We start from the raw sequence: 24741 nt of genomic DNA, 5'->3' as shown, positions 1-24741 counted from the left end.
TTCATGAGCACTGAGGCACAATATGATTGGTTGTTGGTTGTTACAACAACTGGCAGGGGCGGAGTGGGACCAAAAAATCTACCGGGAAATTTCGTATACCACCGGCCCTCCGTGGTAAAAAAAATGTCTCGTAGCCTATTTGTAGTAAAACTAGGGTATTACAAATCGTAATAAATTTGCCCAACAAAAGAAACATTTTCATAATATTAATAAAATCATTAAATCATGGCTAATTTTCCTAAATGAGTAAAATTATACCTGTTTGAAAGACGGAGTTGCGCACCTGTCAATCAGCTATTACATAACAGAGCGAGACCAGAGATGAATGTGCTCATAAACGGAGCAATATGGAATAATTTGTGCATCTTTGAATAACTGTAAGAATATTTCCTTTAAATATAATTTTTGTCATATAGTGTTTTGAGAGATAATAATGTTTTTTCCACGGTTATTGCTTATTTATTTTAATGTGTTTGGCGCATTATCTCAGAGATTATTTCAGTAATATTGCTTTTTTCCCGCTAATAATAATACAATTTACATGCCGATCCTGCTTCTTTGTCTTTTTATTAATTTCATTATGCTGTAATGTTAATTTATATGTGGATATTTAATGGCATATGAGACGTTCCTTGCCGTTATATTATCTCGTCTAATATTCAAATCATATCCGGAATAATGTGTACATCTTTGAATAACTAAGAATACAGTTCTTTTGAAAATAATTTTTGTCAAAGTTCTGAGAAATAATAATGTTGTGAGGATATTTATATATTTCAGTTGAATACTATTAATATATCAGTCTATTAATATGGAAATCTAATAGAAATCTAATAGTAGGAAATATAAAATGTGATACTGCAAAGTTACCCTTCTAACCTTTGCAAATGTGCTGATTTTATCCATTCAAGTACTGACCACCAGGCTAGAGATTTTAAACATCCTTAATCCACACTTTCTATCAAATAGTCTCCGCTTGATGATCAATCCGACCGCGTAGTGAAATAAGCAGACATTCGGCGACGCGGCTATGCAATTTGGAGAGGGGCCGTTCAATAATCCCCCTATATTTAAAAAAAAATCCTAAACATGGTTTGACCTGGCGAACAGGTTGAGCACTTTTATATAGCCTACTGTGTTCAGCAAAGAGGCTGCACAGTTTGACCAGCGGGAAGCGGCCGCACATCAGGCCGCCAGACGGGGTTGCTATATGTATAGACGGGTTGCACGGCGACGTCACTAACTGGTTGCGCGCGCAACCGAGAGGCAGAAAGAAGAGAAGTCCATTGTGTAGTATGCTAGTAGCGGTGTCTGTAAGTCAAAATGCCAAGGAATTGTTGCGTGGAAAATAGTACCAACAGAGTCAGTGCTGGGTGCCTGATGTTAACATACCAGTAGATGCGACTATTACGTTACTAGCATTAAAATTATAACATTATAATTCATACATGTATCACAGTAACACTGCAAAAATAAAGACAGAAAAACAGATCCAATTTAAATCAAGTTTTATTTATATACAAACAATAAAGAACGCTTCAATAATTAAGGTTGTTGCAGTAGCGGATCAGCTCACCCATCGGGCATTCTGCCTCCTGGATGCGCGCGCACCCTGCAATGTTTGTAAACTTGCAACCCGTCTATACTTGCAATGTATCAGACCGGCCCTCGCAACCTCAAAACACTACCGGCCCACCGGGAAATGTCCCGACTCTCCCGATGGCCACTCAGCTACTGACAAATATTTAAATATTTAGCATTATCATTTTGGGTTAGCAGCACTATGCTAACCTTCTGGACCAGAGTTGTCATAACTCAGGGTTAAATGTGGTACTACCACTGATCTATATAAATAACTGAATTGCGCATAGAACGCTTAACGTAACAGCGTGAGGTGAGGCTCTCCTGATTTTGCCAAATGGTTGATGTCCTCAGGGCAACATTATGTTGACCCTGGGACAACATTTCAATCAACCAATCAGATTTCAGAAATAAGTTTACAGTTTGTTTTAAGTTTAAGCTTACAAACATGATTAGCTGTTTCTAGACAATTGTTTTTCACTTATCATGTCCCTCTGATTTTAGGGTTTGATTATGGTTAGGGTTGGGGTTTGGGGTGGGTTTAGGTTTTATTTAGAAAAATGTTGTCCTTGGGTCAACACAATATGTTGCCCTGAGGACATCTCTCACTTGGCAAAATCAGTTCGAGCGTGAGGTGAAGCCAGCACAGAGTTTGAGTAGCCATTTTGGTATGCCCAACCTGCAGTAGGCGTCATTGACTTACATTAAAAAGCATGATCTATCTTTCGGTTTACAGCGTATCAATCACACAAGATAAATTTTTAGGATATGTGTATGTAAATAAATTATTACTTCTCACCATCATATGTACTGGAAATATTGTTTGCAGGATTGATTTCAGCTATGAGAGTTTCAATAAATCTCCATTCTATCACATCATCTCTCTGTATGCCAGTATCAGTCTTTAGATTGACAGATTCTCCCTCATCTGCTTGCAATGATTTTAATTCTTCCTCATCCATTTGCAATGGTTTTGATTCTCCCTCATTCGCTTGCGATGGTTTTGATTCTCCCTCATTCACTTGCAATGATTTTGATTCTCCCTCATTCACTTGCGATGGTTTTGATTCTTCCTCATCCGATTGCGATGGTTTTGATTCTTCCTCATCCGATTGTGGTGGTTTTGATTCTTCCTCATCCGATTGCGATGGTTTTGATTCTTCCTCATCCGATTGCGATGGTTTTGATTCTCCCTCATCCGCTTGCGATGGTTTTGGTTCTCCTGCATCCGCTTGCGATAGTTTTGGTTCTCCCACATACGTTTGCCATGGTTTTGGTTCTCCCCCATACGCTTGCAATAGTTTTGGTTCTCCCCCATACGTTTGCGATGGTTTTGGTTCTCCCCCATATGCTTGCGATGGTTTTGGTTCTCCCCCATACGCTTGCGATGGTTTTGGTTCTCCCCCATACGCTTGCGATGGTTTTGGTTCTCCCCCATACGCTTGCGATGGTTTTGGTTCTCCCTCATTCACTTGCGATGGTTTTGATTCTCCCTTATTCATTTGCGATGGTTTTGATTCTCCCTCATTCACTTGCGATGGTTTTGATTCTCCCACATTCACTTGCGATGGTTTTGATTCTCCCTCATTCACTTGCGATGGTTTTGATTCTCCCTCATTCGCTTGCGATGGTTTTGATTCTCCCTCATGCACTTGCAATAGTTTTGATTCTTCCTCATCCGATTGCGATGGTTTTGATTCTTCCTCATCCGATTGCGATGGTTTTGATTGTCCCTCATCCGATTGCGATGGTTTTGATTCTTTCTCATCCGATTGCGATGGTTTTGATTCTCCCTCATCCGATTGCGATGGTTTTGATTCTACCGCATCCGATTGCGATGGTTTTGATTCTACCGAATCTGCTTGCAATGGTTTTGATTCTTCCTCCTCTGATTGCGATGGTTTTGGTTCTCCTGCATCAGCTTGCGATGGTTTTGATTCTTCCTCATCCGATTGCGATGGTTTTGATTCTTCCTCATCCATTTGCGATGGTTTTGATTCTTCCTCATCCATTTGCGATGATTTTGATTCTTCCTCATCCATTTGCAATGATTTTGATTCTTCCTCATCCATTTGCAATGATTTTGATTCACCTGTAACAGCAGCAGACAGAAAGACAGAAATGAAATCAATTCAGTTGATTTTCATCTATTAAGTGTTTTATTTACTGATTATAAACATCAGCTCATATTCTCATAAATTAATTTCTGTTTATTAACTCAATCTTTCAGATTCTCTATCAGTATATACATATAAACACAACTAAAACATCCAGATGATGAATTTTAGGATTCTCCTGACACAGAATACAACTAATGGATAATTTACTTTAATAAGATATCTGTTGTTCAATACTGAGGGTAGCAATTCACTATACTATTCAGTCAGTGTGTTTGTTTATATAAGATATCAGTGATGTAGTTGTTAACTGTATAGGAGGAAGGATACACAGAGTTCACATGTGTTGTCATAGTTTCTGTTCACAAGCTTGAAGCCTACCTTTCATAGGAATGAAACACTTGCTTCGCGTCAGTGCACACACACCAGCGGGCACACTGGTACGGAGCAGAGCGAGACCTTCAGCCTATGTGCCTGGGCTCAGCCTCCACCCAGCCTCTAACTAACTTAAACATGCTTGCCCAGGTTTGATGTCGAGTTTTTATAAGATGCAAAGTGGTCGCTTAAATATGGCCAGGGGTTGATTTCAGGGTCTGCATCTCTGGGGCCTGCCTTGTCCATCTCCATGGTTCTTGTAGCACATTCCCCCGCCTATCAATCAATCAGTATCCGTGGCGCGCCTTTATCACCTTGCATTATTTTTTTCACCCAGTAACGGGTATAATTTTAAATTGTAGCGAAATACAATACAAAACAGTAAAAGTAAAATTATAGATTTTAAAAACTACTTAAAGGGGCCATGGCATGAAAAGTTCACTTTATGAGGTCTTTTAACATTAATATGAGTTCCCCAAACCGGATTATGTTCCCCAATTGGTTTAAAATGGTAAAAGGTGTAAACAGAGCCCTGGGTATTCTGCTCTGCTCCTGTCAAATGAGTGCATAAAATGTAGCGCGAAACATTAATATAATGAGCGAGCGTGAATCTCTCTGTGTTATCGTGAATCCCTCCTCTTCGCTTAAAGTAACATGCATGTGCTTAGACTGTGTCCCGTTGTGTCCCGTGTCTTCTCTCTAATTTCTTTCTCTTTGCTCTTGGCATAAATGCTGTCAAAATGGCAACCAATCAGAATTTCATCGGCTTCAACGACTGACCAATGAAATCATGACATCGTAGATGAAATATTATTGGTTGATATTGAACCGCACATGGAATAAGTTTACTTAAGTTCAATCAAGACAATCCGAGATGGATCCGCCGAATTGACGATCTCATGTAACCAGTTTTATTTGTTTTGATGTTAAATATGTATCTTAGAAATGTCTGGGAAGATGGGGATTGGATTATTTTACATATAAATGAACTAGACTGTCAACCACATTTGTTCACACTACAGGTGCCATGCCCATTGAAAGTGAGATTTTTGAGTCAAATTGATTTAATAGCCGATTCCAAAAGGCAAAAATAATATTTTACTTTTTTTTCAAAATTTTAACCTGTTTTATCTAAATTCCCAAGAATCACTGATATCTTAAGAGCTAAGATAATGGGGCAAAATGCCCCAGTAAATTATGCTACATCTATTATGGCTGTCACGAATTGTGATGTGAAATTAATAAAAAGTGTCCTCTGCAATAGATTTTCATGTATTGCAGCATTGAGTGTTATAATCAACAGTGCAGCTGGAAGGAATATGGGTTGTGGGGGAGAGAGACACCGGCCATAAAAAAGACAAACAGAAAAAAATCTCTGTACAACTTTTAACTCACACCAAAAATACAAAACCTTTTGATTGACACATCAATAAAAAGGACAAACAATCACGCGACACCTAATAGACACAAAAAGTAGTGCAGCGCTTTGATCGACGCGTTATTATAAATAACAGGCATCCGGACTGCCCACTAAAAAAAACATAAAAACGGCACTCAAAAATGTCCAACGTGTAAAATTTTATGATTGATAGGGGTGGGACCACCTGTCAAAGTACGTTTGACAGGGGTTCATAAATAATTTTTTGACAGGTGGTACCTTATACATACTACTAATGTATTGGGCCAGGGCCTATATTTGAGGCCGTGCAGGGCTAAACTGAATATGAACAAACATGTTTACACCTTTCAATACAGTCTCTATTATAGCAGAATAAAGATCATTATATTTCATCAGCTGTAGATGATTTTTACCCAGTTGTTGTTTTGGTTCAGCTTTCTTACGACGATAGTAAATCACACCAGCAGCAGCAGCAGCAACAGCAAGCAGGATGAAGAGAACAGATATTCCTGCTATAGCACCTGGAGACAGACCTTGCTCTATAATGATAAAATCACACAGTCATTACTGTAACTTAATTTGTTAATCTGATCATAAACAAACATTAGAAACCAACAGCAGATCTGATTAAAAACTGAATAAATGTGAATCTCATTTGTATTTAAGTTAATAATGAAAAACCTCTAACATCAGGGGTAATGCCTGAATCATTGTTATGTTCACCAGATGTGTTAAAGTCATGTGATAAAGTTGCAAAGTATCACACAGAAATCATTTTGCAGAAATGTGCTATTAATGAGTTCATATTTAAAATAAGCAGCATTTGGCCAGTCATGTGATTTATTTTGTTTATTTATACAACAGTTCTTTCTGGTTCTCGAATCTGATTGGCCAAGAGTTCTTCCCAGCCGTGCGATATTGTCCTGATAACGTAACAGTAACCGCTTCACCGTTTGTATCATTCCGCCACCTACTGGTCATTTTAGTATTAGAATGTATTGAATGGAGGTTCTTTAAACAGGCTAATCTCCAAATGGAAAAACTGCACGCACACACAGACGCGCTATTTTTAAACACTCTCTGTGTGATTAGAAGGTGGAAGTAATTACACATGAATGAGCACATATTTTTGAAAGAACACATGGGTTTTTGCTAAACATTAACTCAAAAAACTACACAGCTTTAAAGCTGTCTGTCTGTGTCAGACAATCAAACAATAAAAGAAAAATGTTTAACATATAATAATATTGTTTATTGACTTTGTGTGTGCCAAATCTATTGGGCTCTATCTTACACCCGGCGCAATGCAGCGCAATGCGCGACGCAAGTGTCTTTTGCTAGTTTCCACCCTAATTTTGCTATTTTGAGGCAACTAAAATAGACTACGCCATTGACCAACAAAAACCTGGTCTACAGTCTAAAGTCAATGGCGCAATGTGTTTTATGTTATTTAAAGAGCGCATTAGTAATATGCGCCTATAAACGGGAGGACAACGCGGGTTTGCTTATCACATAGTACATGAATGCGCTGCAGCACAAAAATGCTTTTAAATATGAAAGATTAAAGGGTTAAATGTAAAAGATTATTATTGAGTCTCTTGGACATAAATGAGGACTAATTATGAGACGTTAGAAGGCGCAAAGAGCTGCTTCACCTGCAGCCTGGTAAGTAAATAAATGCGTTGCATTGAACAAATGCATCTGTTTTTAAATGTGTTTTTTAATGCTACCTCACGGATTTATTGTATATGATGACTCTGTACCTGTGGATATGGTGATATGAGAAACATTTTCAAGTAATGCTTAAAAAAACTCTTTGCTAAAAAAACGCTGTCCAAAGTGCTGAAACGTGAGGAGAGCCGTTTGTAAATTCTTTATCTCCTGTTTGTTACAAATAAAGTATTTTTAGAGTACAAACCTTATCTTACATACTTGTAAATTATGTTTTGATGATATTGGATAGGCATACATTTAAAGCAATTACAAGCCTGCTTTTTTACTTCCATGACTAAAAGAAAACAGGTTTTAAAGGTTTTAATAAAAAAATAACAATTTCAATACAAGTGAAAACAACACAATTATTTAACATTAATCTTAAACTGGGGATCTTCTACCTCCGTTTAGTTTTTCAGTTTACAAAGTTCGTCATCTAAATAGGGATTAGACATAGCGCCAGCGCAACTTGCTTTTAAAGGGGATGAGAGCTGAGACTCTCATTGGTTTACTGCATGTTACGCCCAAAATACTCCCATTACAATAGGACCTACCCTTTTCGACCATGCGCTCGGCGCACAAACCATTTTTCCCGTCATTAAATTAGCAAAAGTGGATTCGGACACGCCCATGTAGACGTTGCGCTGTGCACTTTAGACAATGCACTTAGATCATTAAAATAGGGTTAGAACACACAGAAGTGGTGTGCACATCACATTAACCCAAATTTGGGCCAGATGCAAGACAACTGGATATGCAATCAATAAATACAAAATGCAGTCTGCACACTGAAAAATACTGCTCCATACAAAAGTTTATTTAATTAATTAAAAGGCAACGTTTCGACCCTCAGGTCTTCATCAGGCACTTTTGTCTTTTAATATAATCTCTAATATAATGTCTTTTAATCTCAATAAGTGAGGAACACCTTTAAATACATAACAGGTGGTCACCTTAATTAGACTTCCTCACTTAGAAGTCATGTGACAGAAACAAATCATGTCATGTATGGAGCAGTATTTTTCAGTGTGCAGACTGCATTTTGTATTTATTGATCATTAAAATAGGGCCCATTGAGTTTAAAGTATAGATTTGGTAATTTTGTTTTTGAACCTTGGATTTTTCTCAAAACTAACTTTGCTGACTCTGTCAACTTCGAACAGGTGTAGTTCTGTCATGTGTTTGTCAGATTCAACAAATCATACATTGTTTTGAAGTTTTTTAATAGAGAATCTCAACATATAAAAACTATTTTTTTCTGACTCACTTTGCAAGCACAGGTCTCAAATGATGCACCAGCAAACAGAAATGGAGAAAGAAAAGGAAAATTCATATACACATTTTTTTTCCTTCAGCTTCTTGTACGTAAAACCTACAACATTTGTAAAATGAAACAAGTTTCACCCTTTTGTGAGCCAGTGTTGGCATGTGTGCTGTGCTTTACTGTATCTATCCCTAGCGTGTACCATATCAAAATTCATACTACTTAACAGGTTTATTGGATGTTATCTGTTATCTCCATTTACTCCATCTAGCTCATACAATTGCCAAGACAGCATCACTACGTCACAAAGAGACTAAACCGTGTAATTAAAAATGTTTGTCTTGTCACTGCCTAGAACTTCTACTAATACTCATTGTTTTGGGACAGCTGTCAGTTTTATTGTTTGCTGTTCAATGAATGAGAATATATTTTAAAAATCCAGGACAAAAACAAGATTTTCCAAGACATTTTAAGCTTTCTCTCATTTTCCAAGTGTTTTTCAGAACTGAAAAATTAGTTAGTGTCCTTGAGAATTTTCCAGGATGCATAGAAAATTAGTTAGTGTCCTTGAGAATTTTCCAGGACGCATAGAAACTCTGTGTATGTATAACAGGTTTTATCAGTGTAAAAGTGTTTAATGTAGAAATGTTAATAGTGCTCTGGTTTGAATGTGATCTAATGTTCTTGATTATATTAAAAGACAAAAGTTACTCACCACTGACATTAACACTGAATCTCCTCTGAATGGATCGTCTTCTGCTACTCATCTTCAGTTCATAAAGTCCAGCATCTGCAGTTGTGATGTTTGTGATAGTGAGATCTCCAGTCTGATCATTCAGCGTCAGACCTTCTCTGATTCTCCCATAAAGAGTGAATTGTTTGTTCTGTTTATTTACATCAGCAATCCGTTTGTCATCATTCCCAAAAAACAGTATCCGATCATAGGTTTTAATATCAGGAACATCAATGTTTATTGTGACAGGATCACCCTTCATCACTGACACTGACTTCACTTCACCTGTATCAAACACAAAGATTTAACACTTATAACACTGTCAGTCATTTTATTATAATCATCTAACTGAGATCATTGATATCTAATACACCATTATTACAGCTGTACAACTTCATATCTTCAGCAACATCACAAGAATACTGGCCAGCATACTAAACACAGAACAATGTAAAATATACTAACACAATTGGACAGAGACACAATGTACTGTAATTTATCTGCTATTCACACATTCTTCCGTGATAATAACACTCTTTGGTTATGACATTTTGCGTGCGAGCATGTTTCTGAGTTGTATGCATTAGAGGTCTTCACGGAGGACCCAGGACCAGTACGGTTCCGGGTTTAAATTTTAAATTGGCAGTCATTCCCAGTTCAATTACTTTGTCAGTCAGCGCTAACTGTACATTCACACCGCCGCCAACTTGAGCTTCCAAAGGGGAAAAATAACGTCATATCATATATGATAGGAAACCCAGCAACAGCGATGATCAGTTTCTCCTTCATTTTCTCTGAAATAATGTTTTGGTAGGAACGAAAGTTCACATTGTATGTTTCTCTGGAATCAGCCAGCGAAGAACGTCTAGGCTATATTACGATTGGTTGCTGGTGTTTTGGCGCTGAACTGCGTCATAGCTCATTGCCATAAAGTTGAGCGCCTTCTTTCAACTTTCTGATTTACGCTCTGGTTGAGGAGAGATTGAGAGAAATGTAGGCCATTGATTTACTTATTTTTGCAGTTTGATCGCATAGCACTGTATTCTCCCTTCATGTTTATGCTTCTTTATATGGACAGTTTATTTCAGGCCTATAATAAAAGTTTATCTCTTTGTAGTGTGTCACGTTAATGTTGAGTTTGGTCAGATGCTCAAGGAAGGGATAAAAGACAATGTTTGGGTATGCTCAGACTCTTCTTTCCTTAATCCTCCTTTGGGCTGGTCTCCATGAAATCTGCTTTTGGACTCGGCTCACACTCAATGCTTCTCTTATTTACCTGACCAAGTTTTGATTAAATGTTAATACTTAAACACTACCTATTGCAATACAATATATTTATTTTCTCTCCCATATATTTTGCTATTATAACTGCACTTATTTCCGTCACTGGTATAAGTTGCAGAAGGGTGGTCATTGACAAGAAATACACAGTTTGCTTTTAACGTTTCTTTAGTCATTTCAGCACTTCTACAGCTTTAACCACTGTAGTGAAATTCCCCTTTACAGTTTTGGTGCCAAAATCCGGGAACGCTGGCAGTTTTGATGATCTGACAATTCGGATGCACTAATATTTTTCTTAGAATTTAGTTTTATTCAGCATATTATTTAGTACATTACTAATTAAGTCTACATTAGAAATGTTCATATAATCTGAATAAGATCTGTATTATGTTGTAAGATTTTATTTACTCACCACTGACAGTAACTGTAAATGACTGATGTATGGTATAACTGCTGCTGATGCTGGTGAGATCTACTTCATAAAGTCCAGAGAAATCTGTTCTGATGTTCTTGATTTGAAGAGATCCAGTCTGAACATCCAGCTGCAGTTTGTCTCTAAATCTCTCATCTTCTGGTATCTTACTAGCTGATTTATCGAATTGAGCTATACGAATCCCTTGAAATCTCCACTGTATCACATCATATTTCTTGATATCAGGATCATCAGTGTGTAGAGTAACAGAATCTCCATCCTTTACTGAAACTGACTTTAGTTGATCTGATTCTGGGTTACTCACACCTGCAGACACAAAAAGAGACAGTTAATAAACTAAATTCTTTAAATAGTCAAAGAATCTAAAGAAAGACCAACAAAATTGCCACCCAAGTTCCAGGCTGCTATTGGCCACCAAGCATAGGCTGCAATTGTAGGTCTAAATTCAATCTTGTTTCTAAACACATTATAAATGTTGGAAATGTATTAATAATAATAATAATAATTAATACATTTTATTTATAATGCACTTTTCATTACAGATCTCAAAGTGCTACAGGCTAAAAACAATGAGAATGAGATGAGCAGTTTAAGAAAAAAGGGGGAACAGAAGTTCAAAAAACACATCTAAAGAGAACCAAAAGCTTTGCTAAAAAGAAATGTCTGAAGACCTTTTTTTAAAACAGTCAGTGGATTGTGGTGCCCTCAGGGTGTCAGGGAGGGCATTCCATAGACTTGGGGCAGCAGCACAGAAAGCACTATCTCCCATAATCCGGAATCTAGTTCTGAGTATGTGAAAGAGGTTTGAGTGAGTGGAGCAGAGGGAACGTGTTGTGTTTTGATAATTTCTTTGAGGTGGGGGGCATGTCCATGGATGCATTGGTGTGGAAACCTTGTACTCAATCCTGGAGAAGACGGGAAGCCAGTGGAGTGAGTAGAGAATGAAAGTATATGCTCACGTTTCGTCACTCTCATCGGGATCCTCGCTGCAGAGTTTTGGATGTACTGAAGCCTCTGCAGACTCTTGGAGGGGATCCCAATGAGAAGTGCGTTACAGTAGTCCAATCTGGTGGAGATAAAAGCATGAACCAGCTTTTCATCATCTGAGAGGGAGAGAATGGGGCAGAGTTTGGAAATGTTGCGTAGGTGGTAGAAGGAGGTCTTGCAGAGGTGATTTATATGGGCTTCAAATGAGAGTTGGGAGTCCATTTTTACACCCAGATTTGTGACTGTTGATGAGAGGGGGATTTTGGAGCCAGAAAAGGTGATGCTGGATATGGATGATAATTTGGTCTGCTGAGAAGTGCCCATCAGGATGGCTTCGGTTTTGGAGCTGTTTATTTGGAAAAAATTTTGCTCCATCCAAACTTTATCTCCTTCAGACAGATGGTGAGTTTTGATGGGGATGACTGTAAGGATGGGATTGGAGCTGTGGCATTTACAAAGAGTTGTGTCATCAACATAGCAGTGAAAATGAAAGTGAAATAAAAATTTTGTTACGGCTAATGATTTGGCCAAGGGGGTTGAGGTAGAGGACGAAAAGGATGGGGCCAAGAACTGACCCCTGGGGAACACCGCAGGTGACTATATGTGGTTTTGATTTGGAGTGACCTAGAAGGATGTATTCTGTCCGGTTTGTGAGGTATGATTTGAACCAACTGATAGCAGTGTCATTGAGTCCAGTGGTGCAGTGGAGCCGGTTTAAAAGAATATTATGGTCAACAGGATCAAATGCAGCAGAAAGGTCCAGGAGGATGAGGAGGGAGGGAAAGCCGCCATCAGATGATATGAGGAGGTCATTTATGACTCTGATGAGGTCAGTGTCTGTGCTATGGGTGGAGAGAAAACCGGACTGGAATTTTTCAAAGAGGTTATTATGTTTGAGGTGATCCTGAAGGTAGGTGGCAACTACTTTCTCACGTACTTTCAATAAGAAAGGTAGATTTGAGATGGGCCTGTAGTTAGAAAGGATTTCTGGATCAAAAGGTGGATCAGGTTTTTTGAGCAAAGGTCTAATTATGGCATTTTTTAGGGTAGGGGTAACATGACCAGTTTGGAGGGAATGATTTATAAGAGCGGGTTAGGACAGTGATATGGGTTTTCACCAGGGAGATTGGAAGAGGGTCCAGGTGAAGGATTTCATCTTCCTAATGATGTTCTTCACCTCTTCTGATAAGACCTTGGGAAAGCAGTTTAGTGGTTGGGAGACAGTAAACGTTGGAAGAACAGTCAGGGTGGGAGGACCAGAAAGGGCAGAGTGAATATGTTCAATTTTTGATGGAAAAAAAATCCATGAAGACTTTAAACTATGTAGTACTGAATTGCAGAGAGTTAGATCGTTAACACCGCCATTGACGCCATTAAACTCGTATTTAACGCCAAAATTATGGTTTGCAAGCTGTTAGTAAATCTGGCCCCTTATGTGTAATGTACAAGTCAGTGCGTCAGTAATGTATGTGCGTCGGTTAAATGCATAATTTCTCCCACAAGCGTTGTTAACTCGCAAGTGGACAGAAGAGATGGATTAAAGCAACACTAAAGAGTTTTTTTGTGTTCAAAAAATAAACTTGGGCAACTAAACCGCGTGACACGCCGACATCCCGGAAGTGATGTATTTCAGTGTGTTCCAATAAAAACACGTGCAAGGTGAAAAATATTAATCCTTTTTTGTTTTTTGTTTGCCCTCTACGGGGGACAATAAAGTTTTTACAATTACAACCCTGTACACATAATAGTTGTTTATTGTTTATACTGTATATCATGCCAGCAAAAAAAATTAAGAATTAAAACACACGTGTGCACCACAGATCCTGAAGAAACATTTAACAATGATTGAGAAAGACTGACAGAAACAATAGCAGAGCACAACTTTTATTTTGTTGTACTTTGTCTTTTGCACTGTATCTTCTGATAGTTTCAAGATAATAAATGGTCTGTAAAATATACTGAACCAGGAAGTGCGGTCATGTGTGAAAGGAACAAACGACTCGGACGTTCGCAGTCAACACAAAATGAACAAATCACTTTCTGAGAAGACTCGTTACTCACAAGTCCTACTAAAGATTCGTTTGAAATGAACAAATCGTTCCTGACCGACCCATCACTAAAACACTGATGTATTATATCCATGAATGAACTCATACTATGCACCTGAAAATGGTATTAAGGAAAACGTGGTAAGATTATGACTTGCCAATATTTTACAGACACTTGTTACATTTGAGCGTTTTCTATCAGACATCAATTAACAGGTACATATAATATTGTTCATCTAGTGATGAGTAAATATCTGCGATACTCACCATTAACATTGAAACTTCTTTGTATAATCTTACTTCTGACAGTGATCTCTACTTCATATACTCCAGTGTGTTGAGTTATGATGTCTGTGATGGTGAGATCTCCAGTCTGATTATTCAGCTGCAGTCTGTCTCTGAATCTCCCATCAAGAACATCATCATATATTGAGATCTTATTGCCTTTGGGTTCTCTATTGATTTTAGCTATGGTAGATTTTTGAGGTCCAAATGTCCATACTACTGTCGCATCATTTGCCTTTGTGTCAGTAAAATCAGTGTGTAGAGTAAGAGAATCTCCCTCCATCACTGACACTGACTTCACTTCATCACCAAACACACCTGAACACACAAACAGAGAAAATTAGACAGATATTAAACTGCAAGTATAAATAAAATAGTGAAATTTCGAAAACTCTAAAAAGCAAAAAGTCTGAATTAGGACATAATATATACAACATATATAAATGCAGTTATATGTAGAACTTAGAATATATATATATATATATATATATATATATATATATATATATATATATACATACACTGAATTAAGTGAAAGTGAAAGTGTTGCAGAAATGTTCATAAATGAACTTACCGTTGGTAAATATAGAGATGAAAAAGAGCAAAGATATCGTCTTCATGTTGCTATAGGTGTGGAGTTAATAAAGATCAGATCAGTAAAGATATATAAGCATTTAATTCTTGATCTCTGACCATTTGTCTGACTAGAAGCCGCCACACCCATAAACTCACAGACCGACAAAAGAACGACTAACGTTTTGATACAGAGATAACGCCAATGTCACGTGACTATGGCTAAGTGTTTCGAAAGGAGCTTACCTGTCGAATCTGTGTTTGACTGACAGGGTCGGAAACAAATCAGTTTTTGCCAAGATCAAATGATCCTCTAAATCTTCAAAAAAATATCTCTGCATATCTGCAATAAGTGTGAGAATGTTTTCAAAAGCTGGAGAAATTATATGTAGAAGAAGTAGTAGGCTGAGTCCTTCAACAGCAGAACAATTTATATTTCAAAAAAAAAAATCTTTATATGTAAGCAATGTGACATATTGTGGCTTGATATATTTTATGAATTATTGTTTATTCGGTATTTATCTCTATTCAATTTATTATTTAAATAGATCACAATAGTTTACAATGATGTATGTAGTTGTCATACAGATGTTAAAACAACAACAAAAAAATCCTATTCCTATCCTAATGGGAGTCAAGAATACTATCCACTCTACCAGCCGGCCACTTGATTAACTAGTTGTGGAATATACAAGCAGGCTTGGACAGACAATCTGTACAACCAGGCCTCCAAGATTTTTTTTTTAATGCCAAAATGATTTCAACTGTTTTAGTGTTTCACGAAGCCTCGCCCTGCCCACCACTAGATAAAGATTAACTTTCTCTGTACGTGTACGTGAAATAAAGCATCTGAAATGGCAGACTCGTCTATAAATCCTATGCTGTGTCTGAGACACCTCCCTCGTTTACTCATTCACTATTGCTTACATAGGGAATAGCAATTGAGTCCACTATATGGGGAAGAAGCAAATGAAAATGAGTAAGCGATTTCGGACACAAAAACAATACTGAATAAATGTGTTTTTAATAAAGTTTGTTCAAATAACTCTCATAATGTGTTGAATGAGAAAGATACTGCTGCTGACAGTAAGGAGGAAGTATCACATCAATAAAATGAATTACATACATTGGCTTTACACATTCTATGTTCAGTACCCTATAATGATAAAGTGATAATAAGTCATGTGAAAACTAAAATATTAGCATTTAGACCTTTTACAGATGGGTGTCTGCTTTCTAGGACAAATGCATTTATGAAATTACTATTGGTAGACTTCAGCCAAGTAGTACCTCTGAACGACGGTGGTTTACCCAATATTGATAAGAAATAAAGGTTTTTCAAACAAATTGCTTTTGTTTTATTTTCAGACCCATTGTTTTCACTCTGGCATTACATTATTTTTACTAATACAAATAAGTAAATAATTAAATTCAACACTACAGATGCAGCTTTGTTTGTTATCTGTGCTAGGTATAGATTAACTGCATAACTGAGTTAAAGAGTAACTAAACCCCTGGTCAGAGCCTGACTCCACCCACTGGCAATATTTGAAAAATGCAAGAAAAGTGGGCAGATCCCAACGGAGATACAGGGGACGAAAGTGTTTGGTGAGATTGTAACAAGGGCGTGGTGAGCTTGAACATGCTTACGTCACGAGTTATTTTTTGGACCCAACATCCAATAGGAAAATTCAACTGCAGTAGCCACCGTTCAACCTGAAGAGGGCAGCACTCAGACGTTTTTACACCATATATTGTAGTATTGAAACACTTTATATTCAAATGTCAAAAAACTTACTAAAATCAATGAACAGCACTAATAAAGCATCATTCTTACAGATCATTAACTAAAAAAAGTTGGTTTAGGGGTTAGTTACTCTTTAAATCACACAAATTAAAATCACTGTATATGCAAAATTTACATAAATTATATACTGATGCTTTAAGCTCCAAAGTTCGAGTTCAAAGTTCTTTATTTGTCCCCAATGGGGCAATTTGCTGTGCAAGCAGATAGCAAAACACAATCACACACAATTTGCTATCCAACAAGCTGCACAAAATGAAACTAAACAAATATATCTCTGAAATGCGAGTTTGCATTAATAGTTCTTTATTGAGCCAATATTCATATTCTGAATGCATACAAAGAACAGAACATGGGTTTAAAAACACTGCATTACCTCTTGAAGCATATGACGTATGTGAACTAATAGATATCAATATTGTATTTACTTTAGATATTACTGTACATGTTAAAGAGCCACACAGATCCAAAATCGAAACTGACCTGTATTACTTGGACTAGTGCTGAATGATGTGTATTGATGTTGGTGTTTAAACTCATTGGGGTGGTCTCCCAAACAGAGATTATCTTAAACCAGGACTAGGCCAGCTAGAGGAGGAGCTGTTAATCTAAAACCAGTAGACCAATGGTGACACTTAAAGTCCGCCCTGATTTGCATAAAACTCTTACTGCAACTTTTGGAAATGCAAGCACAGAATGCGGAAATAAGAGCAAGGGGAAAAAACAGCACAAGCATAAAACTAAATTAAATATGAGCAGAAAATACTACAGAGAAGGAAAAAAGAATAATATAAACAAATAAAACGTCATTTTGTATGCAATTTGGATAACTTTGGAGTTGTTTTCCAGTTTTGTGCAATACAATTCTGTTTAAAGTTCTTATTTGCGCATATTATTTTTTAATCCGTGACCTCAATACATTTGGTGGCAATATTATCCCATAGATGTTTTAATTTTTGGCCAAAACTGTGGATAAACAAATGTCCACGTTATGATAACCATACATGCCAATATTGTGGTATACCGCCATACTGTTACAACCCCACACGAGAGTCGCACGTTTATTAATGGCATGGAAAACCCGCCATACTCCATATCTTGTGCCAATGTTTCGTCAAATTTCTATTTTTGCCATAGATACAAGTCAAGACGTTACGTTGGAGGTAAAGCGCATTTTTCGTTGATCGTAATGACATCGGAACAACTGCATATTTGCACACAAAACACATATGATATATCTGCAAATGATATATCTGTATACTACATATTGGCCACTGTATTCTCTTTATATTTATAGAAATGCATTCTACTGGTAATAATTACATTTGTCTGTACTATTACATATATTTGTACTAACTATCAAAAAAATCCTTGTGTGTTTTAACACATTTGGCAAAAAATCTCTTGAAAGTTGAAAACACAAATGTGTTTATATAGGATTTTCTTTTAATTCCACCAGATGGCACCAACTCATTGCCCAAATTTTAAATGTTCTAGCTCTATTTACTTACTTACACAATGAATTAGTTCATTATTAAAATAAATAATATATTAATAATATAATTTAATACAATATTTTAACTGTTTGATATAAAAAGAAGGTGCATAATTTGTATGTTTGTATATTGATCTGAATATAGTGCATCTAAAAATGGTTTAATTGTAAAATATATTACAGGTCAAAAGCATTAAAGATATTGACATTTTTTTACAATAATGTATTAAAATTGTAGCTACAAACTACAATTACTCCACCAGAGGTGCTGTAAAAGTCATAAAGCAGAACCGCAACAGTAGCCACACCCACTAGAGCAGAGACGACCAATCGGATCACACCTTCAGGACCATAACAACAGCAATCATAGTCTGAGAAAACAAAAAAACAACATGAAACAGATCAGTGTGTTTCACGTTAAAAGAAAACATGATAATATTAATTAAAAGTTACACAATCTGATCCTTATGTCTTTAGGCCCAAATCTGCAGCAGGTGACTACTCAACCATATCACAATAAAACATGAATCTGCCTGTCATTATTCATCCACAACAAGACTGCAGGTAAAATAATCACTGCTATATCTCTGCACCACAATAAAACAAAAAATAATGCCACATCTGAGCTCTTAATTTGTTTCATAATACGTTATTTAAAGACATATTTATATTTCATTTTTGTGTAATATTACACGGCACCTGTCAAAATTTTTTGCTGCATCTGGGTTATTGTGTGTTATTAGTTTTGAGTGGTTGTTATCTGGGAATAACAAACCTGCAAATGTCGTGACCGGCCAATAATAATCAAGCATTCCGTCAAGCCGTATAATAAACTAAAATATAAAAAATACAGGACAAACCATAAATCTTTACTCACCATAGACAGTAACATTGAATCTATATGAGATCTTCTGTTTGCCGTTGATGGTTATTTGATAAAGTCCAGTGTGTTGTGTTGTGACGTTTGTGATGGTGAGATCTCCAGTCTGATTATTCACCTGCAGTCTGTCTCTGAATCTCCCATCAAGAACATCATCAAATATTGAGACTGTATTGGTGTCTTTATTCATTTTAGCTATGAGAGACCCATCAGTTTTAAAGCTCCACAGTATCATATCATCTGCCTGTAGTTTAATATCAGTGTGTAGAGTAAGATTAGCTCCCTTCATCACTGACACTGACTTCACTTCATCACCAAACACACCTGCAGATACACCAAAGTTTATCAAAGTTTTGAAGGTAAAGTTTATTTGGTCTTTTTAATCTTTAACAAAATCATAAAGATAAAGTTGAAAAGAGATTGGGAAATGTGAGCTTTGGAATAAAGATTTCTTTAAATATAGAATGACCTAAAAGATTTAAAGAACAGCATGGAAAAAGATCTCTGAATCAATAAAACAGATTCAAATATTTTAATCTTCAGCCTTTGGTTTGGTTAAATATTAATTTATGTATTTAAACAAAAGATTAATAAAATGTCCTGATGAGTCCTAAACTTTACTGACAGAATTAAAGTTCAGTAGACTTTCACACACACAATAACAAATCTTAATAGAGGAAAAACGTATATTCAAATATAAAGAAATGAAGCTTTTCATTTTAACTATAAATCCATAAACAATTAACTGAATATAAATATAAAAACTTCCTGATGAATATTTAGATTATGTGAGATCACAGACATCCAAACCAAATTTGATGATAATATCTTTTTTTTTATATGAGAATTAAATCAAATGCATCTTTAGTCTAAAATCAAAATAAAACATCATAACTCTGTACTAACAGCTGTAATAAAACATTAAGAAACATTTATAACTTACCATTCAGAGAAGTGAAGCACAAAAAAAGAAAAACAATCATGAGAAACATTTTCTTCAGATGTCTGAAATAACAACACAACAATAATCTGACAGTGTTGTGATGTAAAGTCAAGTAGAGACACACTGTTAATGTTGTTTATGATGATAAACCAGTTTAAAGAAATTTGAAACTCCCATCAGATGAATTTAACCACGAGCCTCTTAAACCCCACCCTAAAAAATGTTACAGTATGTGTCCTAAAAACAAAAGACAAGTTTATTTATATAGCAGATTATATAGATGCTAATTTAAAGTGCTTCAAGAGAAGAAAAACAGAGAAAGAAAATCAATTAAATCTTAAATCTGATATCAAGAAGTAAACCTGATAAACTTGAATAAGATTAAATAAAAGATAAAAGAAATCATTAATTAAAGTGAGATGAGCAGTGTAAGGACATGAGGACTAGAGGTGATAATCTCAGTCTTTATTTAAGATAATCTGGTGAAGAGTAGTACAGAAATCCACCCTGCTGTTGATACATGCATAAAGATGTTTTTAAGTCTTAAGCAACTGATTCTTGCTATATTGTTGATTATATGATTTATGTAACACTTTGATATGACTACATATTAATACATACTGTAAACTCACAAACCTACTATTGTAGAGATGAGACCATGTTACTTACAGAACCAATTGACATTAAAACAGATCCTTATATTGAAAACCAGCCCTGCTTTAAACCTGGAAGTGAACACGCATGCTCAGACAGACCTCACAAACTGATGTTGTGTTAATCTCTATACAACTTAACTGGAGATCACAACACTGTCAGATTATTGTTGAATTTTTATTTCAGACATCTGAACTGTGAAAATGTTTCTCATGTTTGTTTTTCTCTCTCTCTGCTTCACTTCTCTGCTTGGTAAGTTATACATGTGTTTTTAATGATTTATTACAGGTGTTAGTACATTGTATTTTGATTTTAGACTAAAGATGCATTTGATTTAATTCTCATATAAAAATTAAGATATTATCATGAAATCTAGTTTGGATGTCTGTGATCTCACATAATCTAAATATTTACAGGTATTTTTTGTAAGGGATAATGTAGAGGCAGCCGGTAGTTATCGGGAAATAAGCCCCGACAGTGTCGGGTTGTATCACACTGAAGGGGCTTATTTCCCGATAACTACCGGCTGCCTCTACATTATCCCGCTTATTACACGGCTACTTGCCACATAAGAAAAAAAACTGGACATGAATATGAATTTTAAACATTTTATTGGCATATTTGTTTTAAATTAACATTTTTATCCTTCCGCGAAACTTTGCACAGATGCATAAAATGATCGTAATACCTTATTAAGATCCTCTGCTTCATACTTGTCTGTCTCCATTTTTTTCTCTTTTAGCCAGTCTTTGAGAAGTTTTAATGCCCATTCTGTATTTTTTTGTGTGTTGGCTTTGTAGCTGTCATGCTCTATTTTGTCAAGTTCAGTCTCAGTAAGCTTTCTGTGTCTTGTCGTTGTTCGTTCTTCTAGCCACTGTTTAAATGTTTGTTTTTTCCGTACATGTTAAAATTAATGTCAAAATTTTCCATTCTTAATTGTGGTTGTCCAGAGTTTGTCACAAGATGGCGCCAAACAGTAATCTTTATTGATCTTTATTGGCGCGGAGCGATTTAAATCGTACAAGTAGTACCGGCTATGCGTTATTCCTTTGGAGCGGTTATTATTTAAAAAGAACGAACCTGCAAATGTCTCAACTGACCAATCAGAATCAAGCATTCCAGAGAGCCGTGAAATAAATATTTATATTCAGTTAATTGTTTATGGATTTATAGTTAAAATAAGAAGCTAGATTTCTTTATATTTAGAGATAAAAAAATTCTCTATTAAGATTTGTTGTTGTTTGTGTGAAAGTCTACTGAACTTTAATTTTGTCAGTAAAATTTAGGACTTCAGTGTCACGGTCTTGTCAGACATCCGTGCTAGATGTAGGTCTGAGTGCATCTGACAGGACCGTGACAGTATTATGTTCTGTGTGGGGACATGTGGAATCACATTGTGTGTGTGGCTTCCACATGTTTCCGGTGTTTTGTGGCTGTCATGGTCTTGCCTGACCTTGGTTATGATCCAGAGGGCAAGACCAGGGCAGCATTGTGTTTACGTGGGAACACGTGTGTGTTTCACATCATGTATGTGTGACACGTGTTCCCAGTGTCTTGTCACTTTCACCCTACTCCCTTATGTACTCGTGTCTGACGTGATTAATTATGTTCACCTGTTCCCCATTGATGTGCTGTCTATATAATGCCCTCGTGTTCTCTGTGTGGTGTGCGTGCGTTGTCGTAGTTCAGTGTTTGGTATACTCTGTTCCATGTCAAGATCTGTTCCTGTTTTCCAGTGTTTAGTTTGTGTTCATCACAGTGTTTGGTTTGCTTTCTGTTTTACCCCCACGTGGGTGTTTTTGTTCCGTCTTGTAAATAAATTCATAGTTATATTTTTATACATCTTTGCGTTTGGGTTCTCCTTTTGTTTTCCACTTCCCGGTGTTTAACCGGTCGTGACATTCAGAATCTGATTGGAAATGTTATGAATATTTTGTTTAAATACATTAATGAATATTTATCAAACTAAAGCCTGAAGATTAAAATATTTGAATCTGTTTTATTGATTCAGAGATCTTTTTCCATGCTGTTCTTTAAATATTTTAGGTGATTATTTTATATCTAAATGAATCTGTCTTCTAAAGCTCACACTTCCAAATCTCTTTCCAAATTTATCTTTCTGCTTTTGTTAAAGATTAAAAAAAAAACTTTATTCCAAAACTTTGGTGTATCTGCAGGTGTGTTTGGTGATGAAGTGAAGTCAGTGTCAGTGATGGAGGGAGATAATCTAACTCTACACACTGATACTAAACTACAGAGAGATGATGTGATAAAGTGGAGGTTTAAAACTCAAGGGACTATCATAGCTAAATTTAATAAAGACACAAATACAGTCTCAATATATGATGATGTTCTTGATGGGAGATTCAGAAACAGACTGCAGATGAATAATCAGACTGGAGATCTCACCATCACAAACATCACAACTCAACACTCTGGACTTTATCAGATGAGCATCAACGGCAAACAGACGTTGTCATACACATTCAATGTTACTGTCTATGGTGAGTAAAGATTTATGTTTTTTCTTTGAGAAGATTTGAGCATTTGGCAAATTAACTATAACAATTACTCTCAATAGTGTCTCATGCTTTACATTGATATAATTTTGATTTTTGTTCTCTTGTGTTTTCAGCTCGTCTGCCTGTTCCTGTCATCAGGAGAGGCTGTACAAAAAACTCTTTATCAGTCTCGAAATGTGTGTTGTTGTGTTCAGTGTTGAATGTGAGAGATGTGAGTCTGTCCTGGTACAAAGGAAACAGTTTATTGTCCATCATCAGTGTGTCTGATCTCAACATCAGACTCTCTCTACCTCTGGAGGTTGAATATCAGGATAACAACACATACAGATGTGTACTCAACAATACCATCACAAACCAAACTCAACATCTCAACATCACTCATCTCTGTCAGACATGTTCAGATACAACAGGTGTGATTATTAGTGCTTACTGAGCTGATCTAGTGTACTTTAACTGATCAGATTTAGTTACAGTACACTGTAAAAATCTGCAGCATTTTTGTCAAATCAACATATATTTTTATGTTACTTTAACTTAAAAAATTGAGTTAAACAATTTTAACTTGAATTTATAAGTTATGTCAACATTTTTAAGCCAAAAGTTAAAATTGTAGGTTGAATTGACTTGCAAACCAAGTTGTTTTAACTTGGTGCTGATCTTCACTGATCTTAGATCAGATTCAGTTACAGTAATGTCTGTTATTATTCATTACAGTTCTTACCTTCATTCTGATCTCTTGTGTTTTTGATGGATCTCTGATGATTGTCACTTCTGTCCTGATCTTCTGGATCTACAGGGAACTCAGAAACATACAGCAATATGGTAAATATCAACTAGTACTAATACAGCTGTATGGTAATAACTACAGTATTATAACAAATAATGACATAATTATTATTGTTCCTGACACAGTTCAAACCAAGAGGAAATCACTTATGCAGATCCAACATTCTATTAAAAAGCAGCAAATAAACCGGTAAGATCATTAATTACTATTTATAGGATCACCTGAAATCTGACAGATTTATTTTATCACACGTGTGCACACACACAAGCGCGTACAATAAATATGTTTACTTGTTGTATAGTTGTGTATAGTTTTGTACTGGTCCCAAAACAAGCTGCTAGCAACCATTTATACATATAAGACACAAAGATATTCATGACAACAAAATGAACGTAGCTGAAACAAATTAGACAAATCTAAAAGAGGACAAGAGAAACATAAAAACTAAACATAAAACAAAACACATGTGGATACAAGTAGAGATGATTCAAAGAACAAAGATGATTCAGTTTCTCTACTAATCTTTGTTTAGTTAGTCTTATTAAATGCATATACTATAATATTACAGTATAAAGGTGTCTACAATCTATATTACTTGCGATTATAAATTAATTTTTAGCACAAATGTCTTAAGATAACAAAACATTCACTTGTACAGTATAAATTCATTCATCCAGCACATCTTCCTCATACTCTTCCTCCTCTGTTTTTCAGAGTGTTTTCATGCAATGTTGGTATAACAAGATATCTATACCTTCTGCACACACTGAGATTGTTTATATTGTGTACAACTGGTTTGCAACACAAGTGTAGTGCAGTGTGAAATGTCTTAGTGAGTGACAGTGTTGGGGGTAACACATTACAAGT

At 36.0% G+C, this 24741-nt stretch overlaps 1 protein-coding gene and 1 long non-coding RNA gene across 3 annotated transcripts in view; one reads left to right on the top strand and one right to left on the bottom strand.

The window, feature by feature from the left end:
* Positions 1–17947: 17947 nt before the first annotated feature.
* Positions 17948–24741, bottom strand: part of LOC141359253 (uncharacterized) — a 452145-nt gene continuing 445351 nt past the window's right edge. For both annotated transcript variants that reach the window (XR_012365675.1, XR_012365674.1), the window contains exons 3-4: positions 23809–23887; positions 17948–18459 (exon numbers count right to left, since the gene is read on the bottom strand). This is a non-coding gene — a long non-coding RNA (uncharacterized lncRNA). The remainder of the gene's footprint in view (positions 18460–23808; positions 23888–24741) is intronic.
* On the top strand, positions 20348–23520 carry LOC141359626 (SLAM family member 9-like). The gene is made up of 3 exons (XM_073862365.1): positions 20348–20360; positions 22743–23069; positions 23201–23520. The coding sequence occupies exons 1-3, from the start codon at positions 20348–20350 to the stop codon at positions 23518–23520; spliced, it is 660 nt and encodes a 219-aa protein (XP_073718466.1).

The sequence above is a fragment of the Misgurnus anguillicaudatus genome, chromosome 23 (assembly GCF_027580225.2).
Source record: "Misgurnus anguillicaudatus chromosome 23, ASM2758022v2, whole genome shotgun sequence".
NCBI classification, from domain to species: Eukaryota; Metazoa; Chordata; class Actinopteri; order Cypriniformes; family Cobitidae; genus Misgurnus; species Misgurnus anguillicaudatus.
Note: the sequence above shows the minus strand (reverse complement) of the source record. Positions and strands in the feature narration are given on the sequence as shown.

Coding starts and splice junctions, on each gene's coding strand:
- LOC141359626 (XM_073862365.1), top strand. Junction 23,070..23,200: donor ATTCAATGTTACTGTCTATG/GTGAGTAAAGAT, acceptor TTGTGTTTTCAG/CTCGTCTGCCTGTTCCTGTC.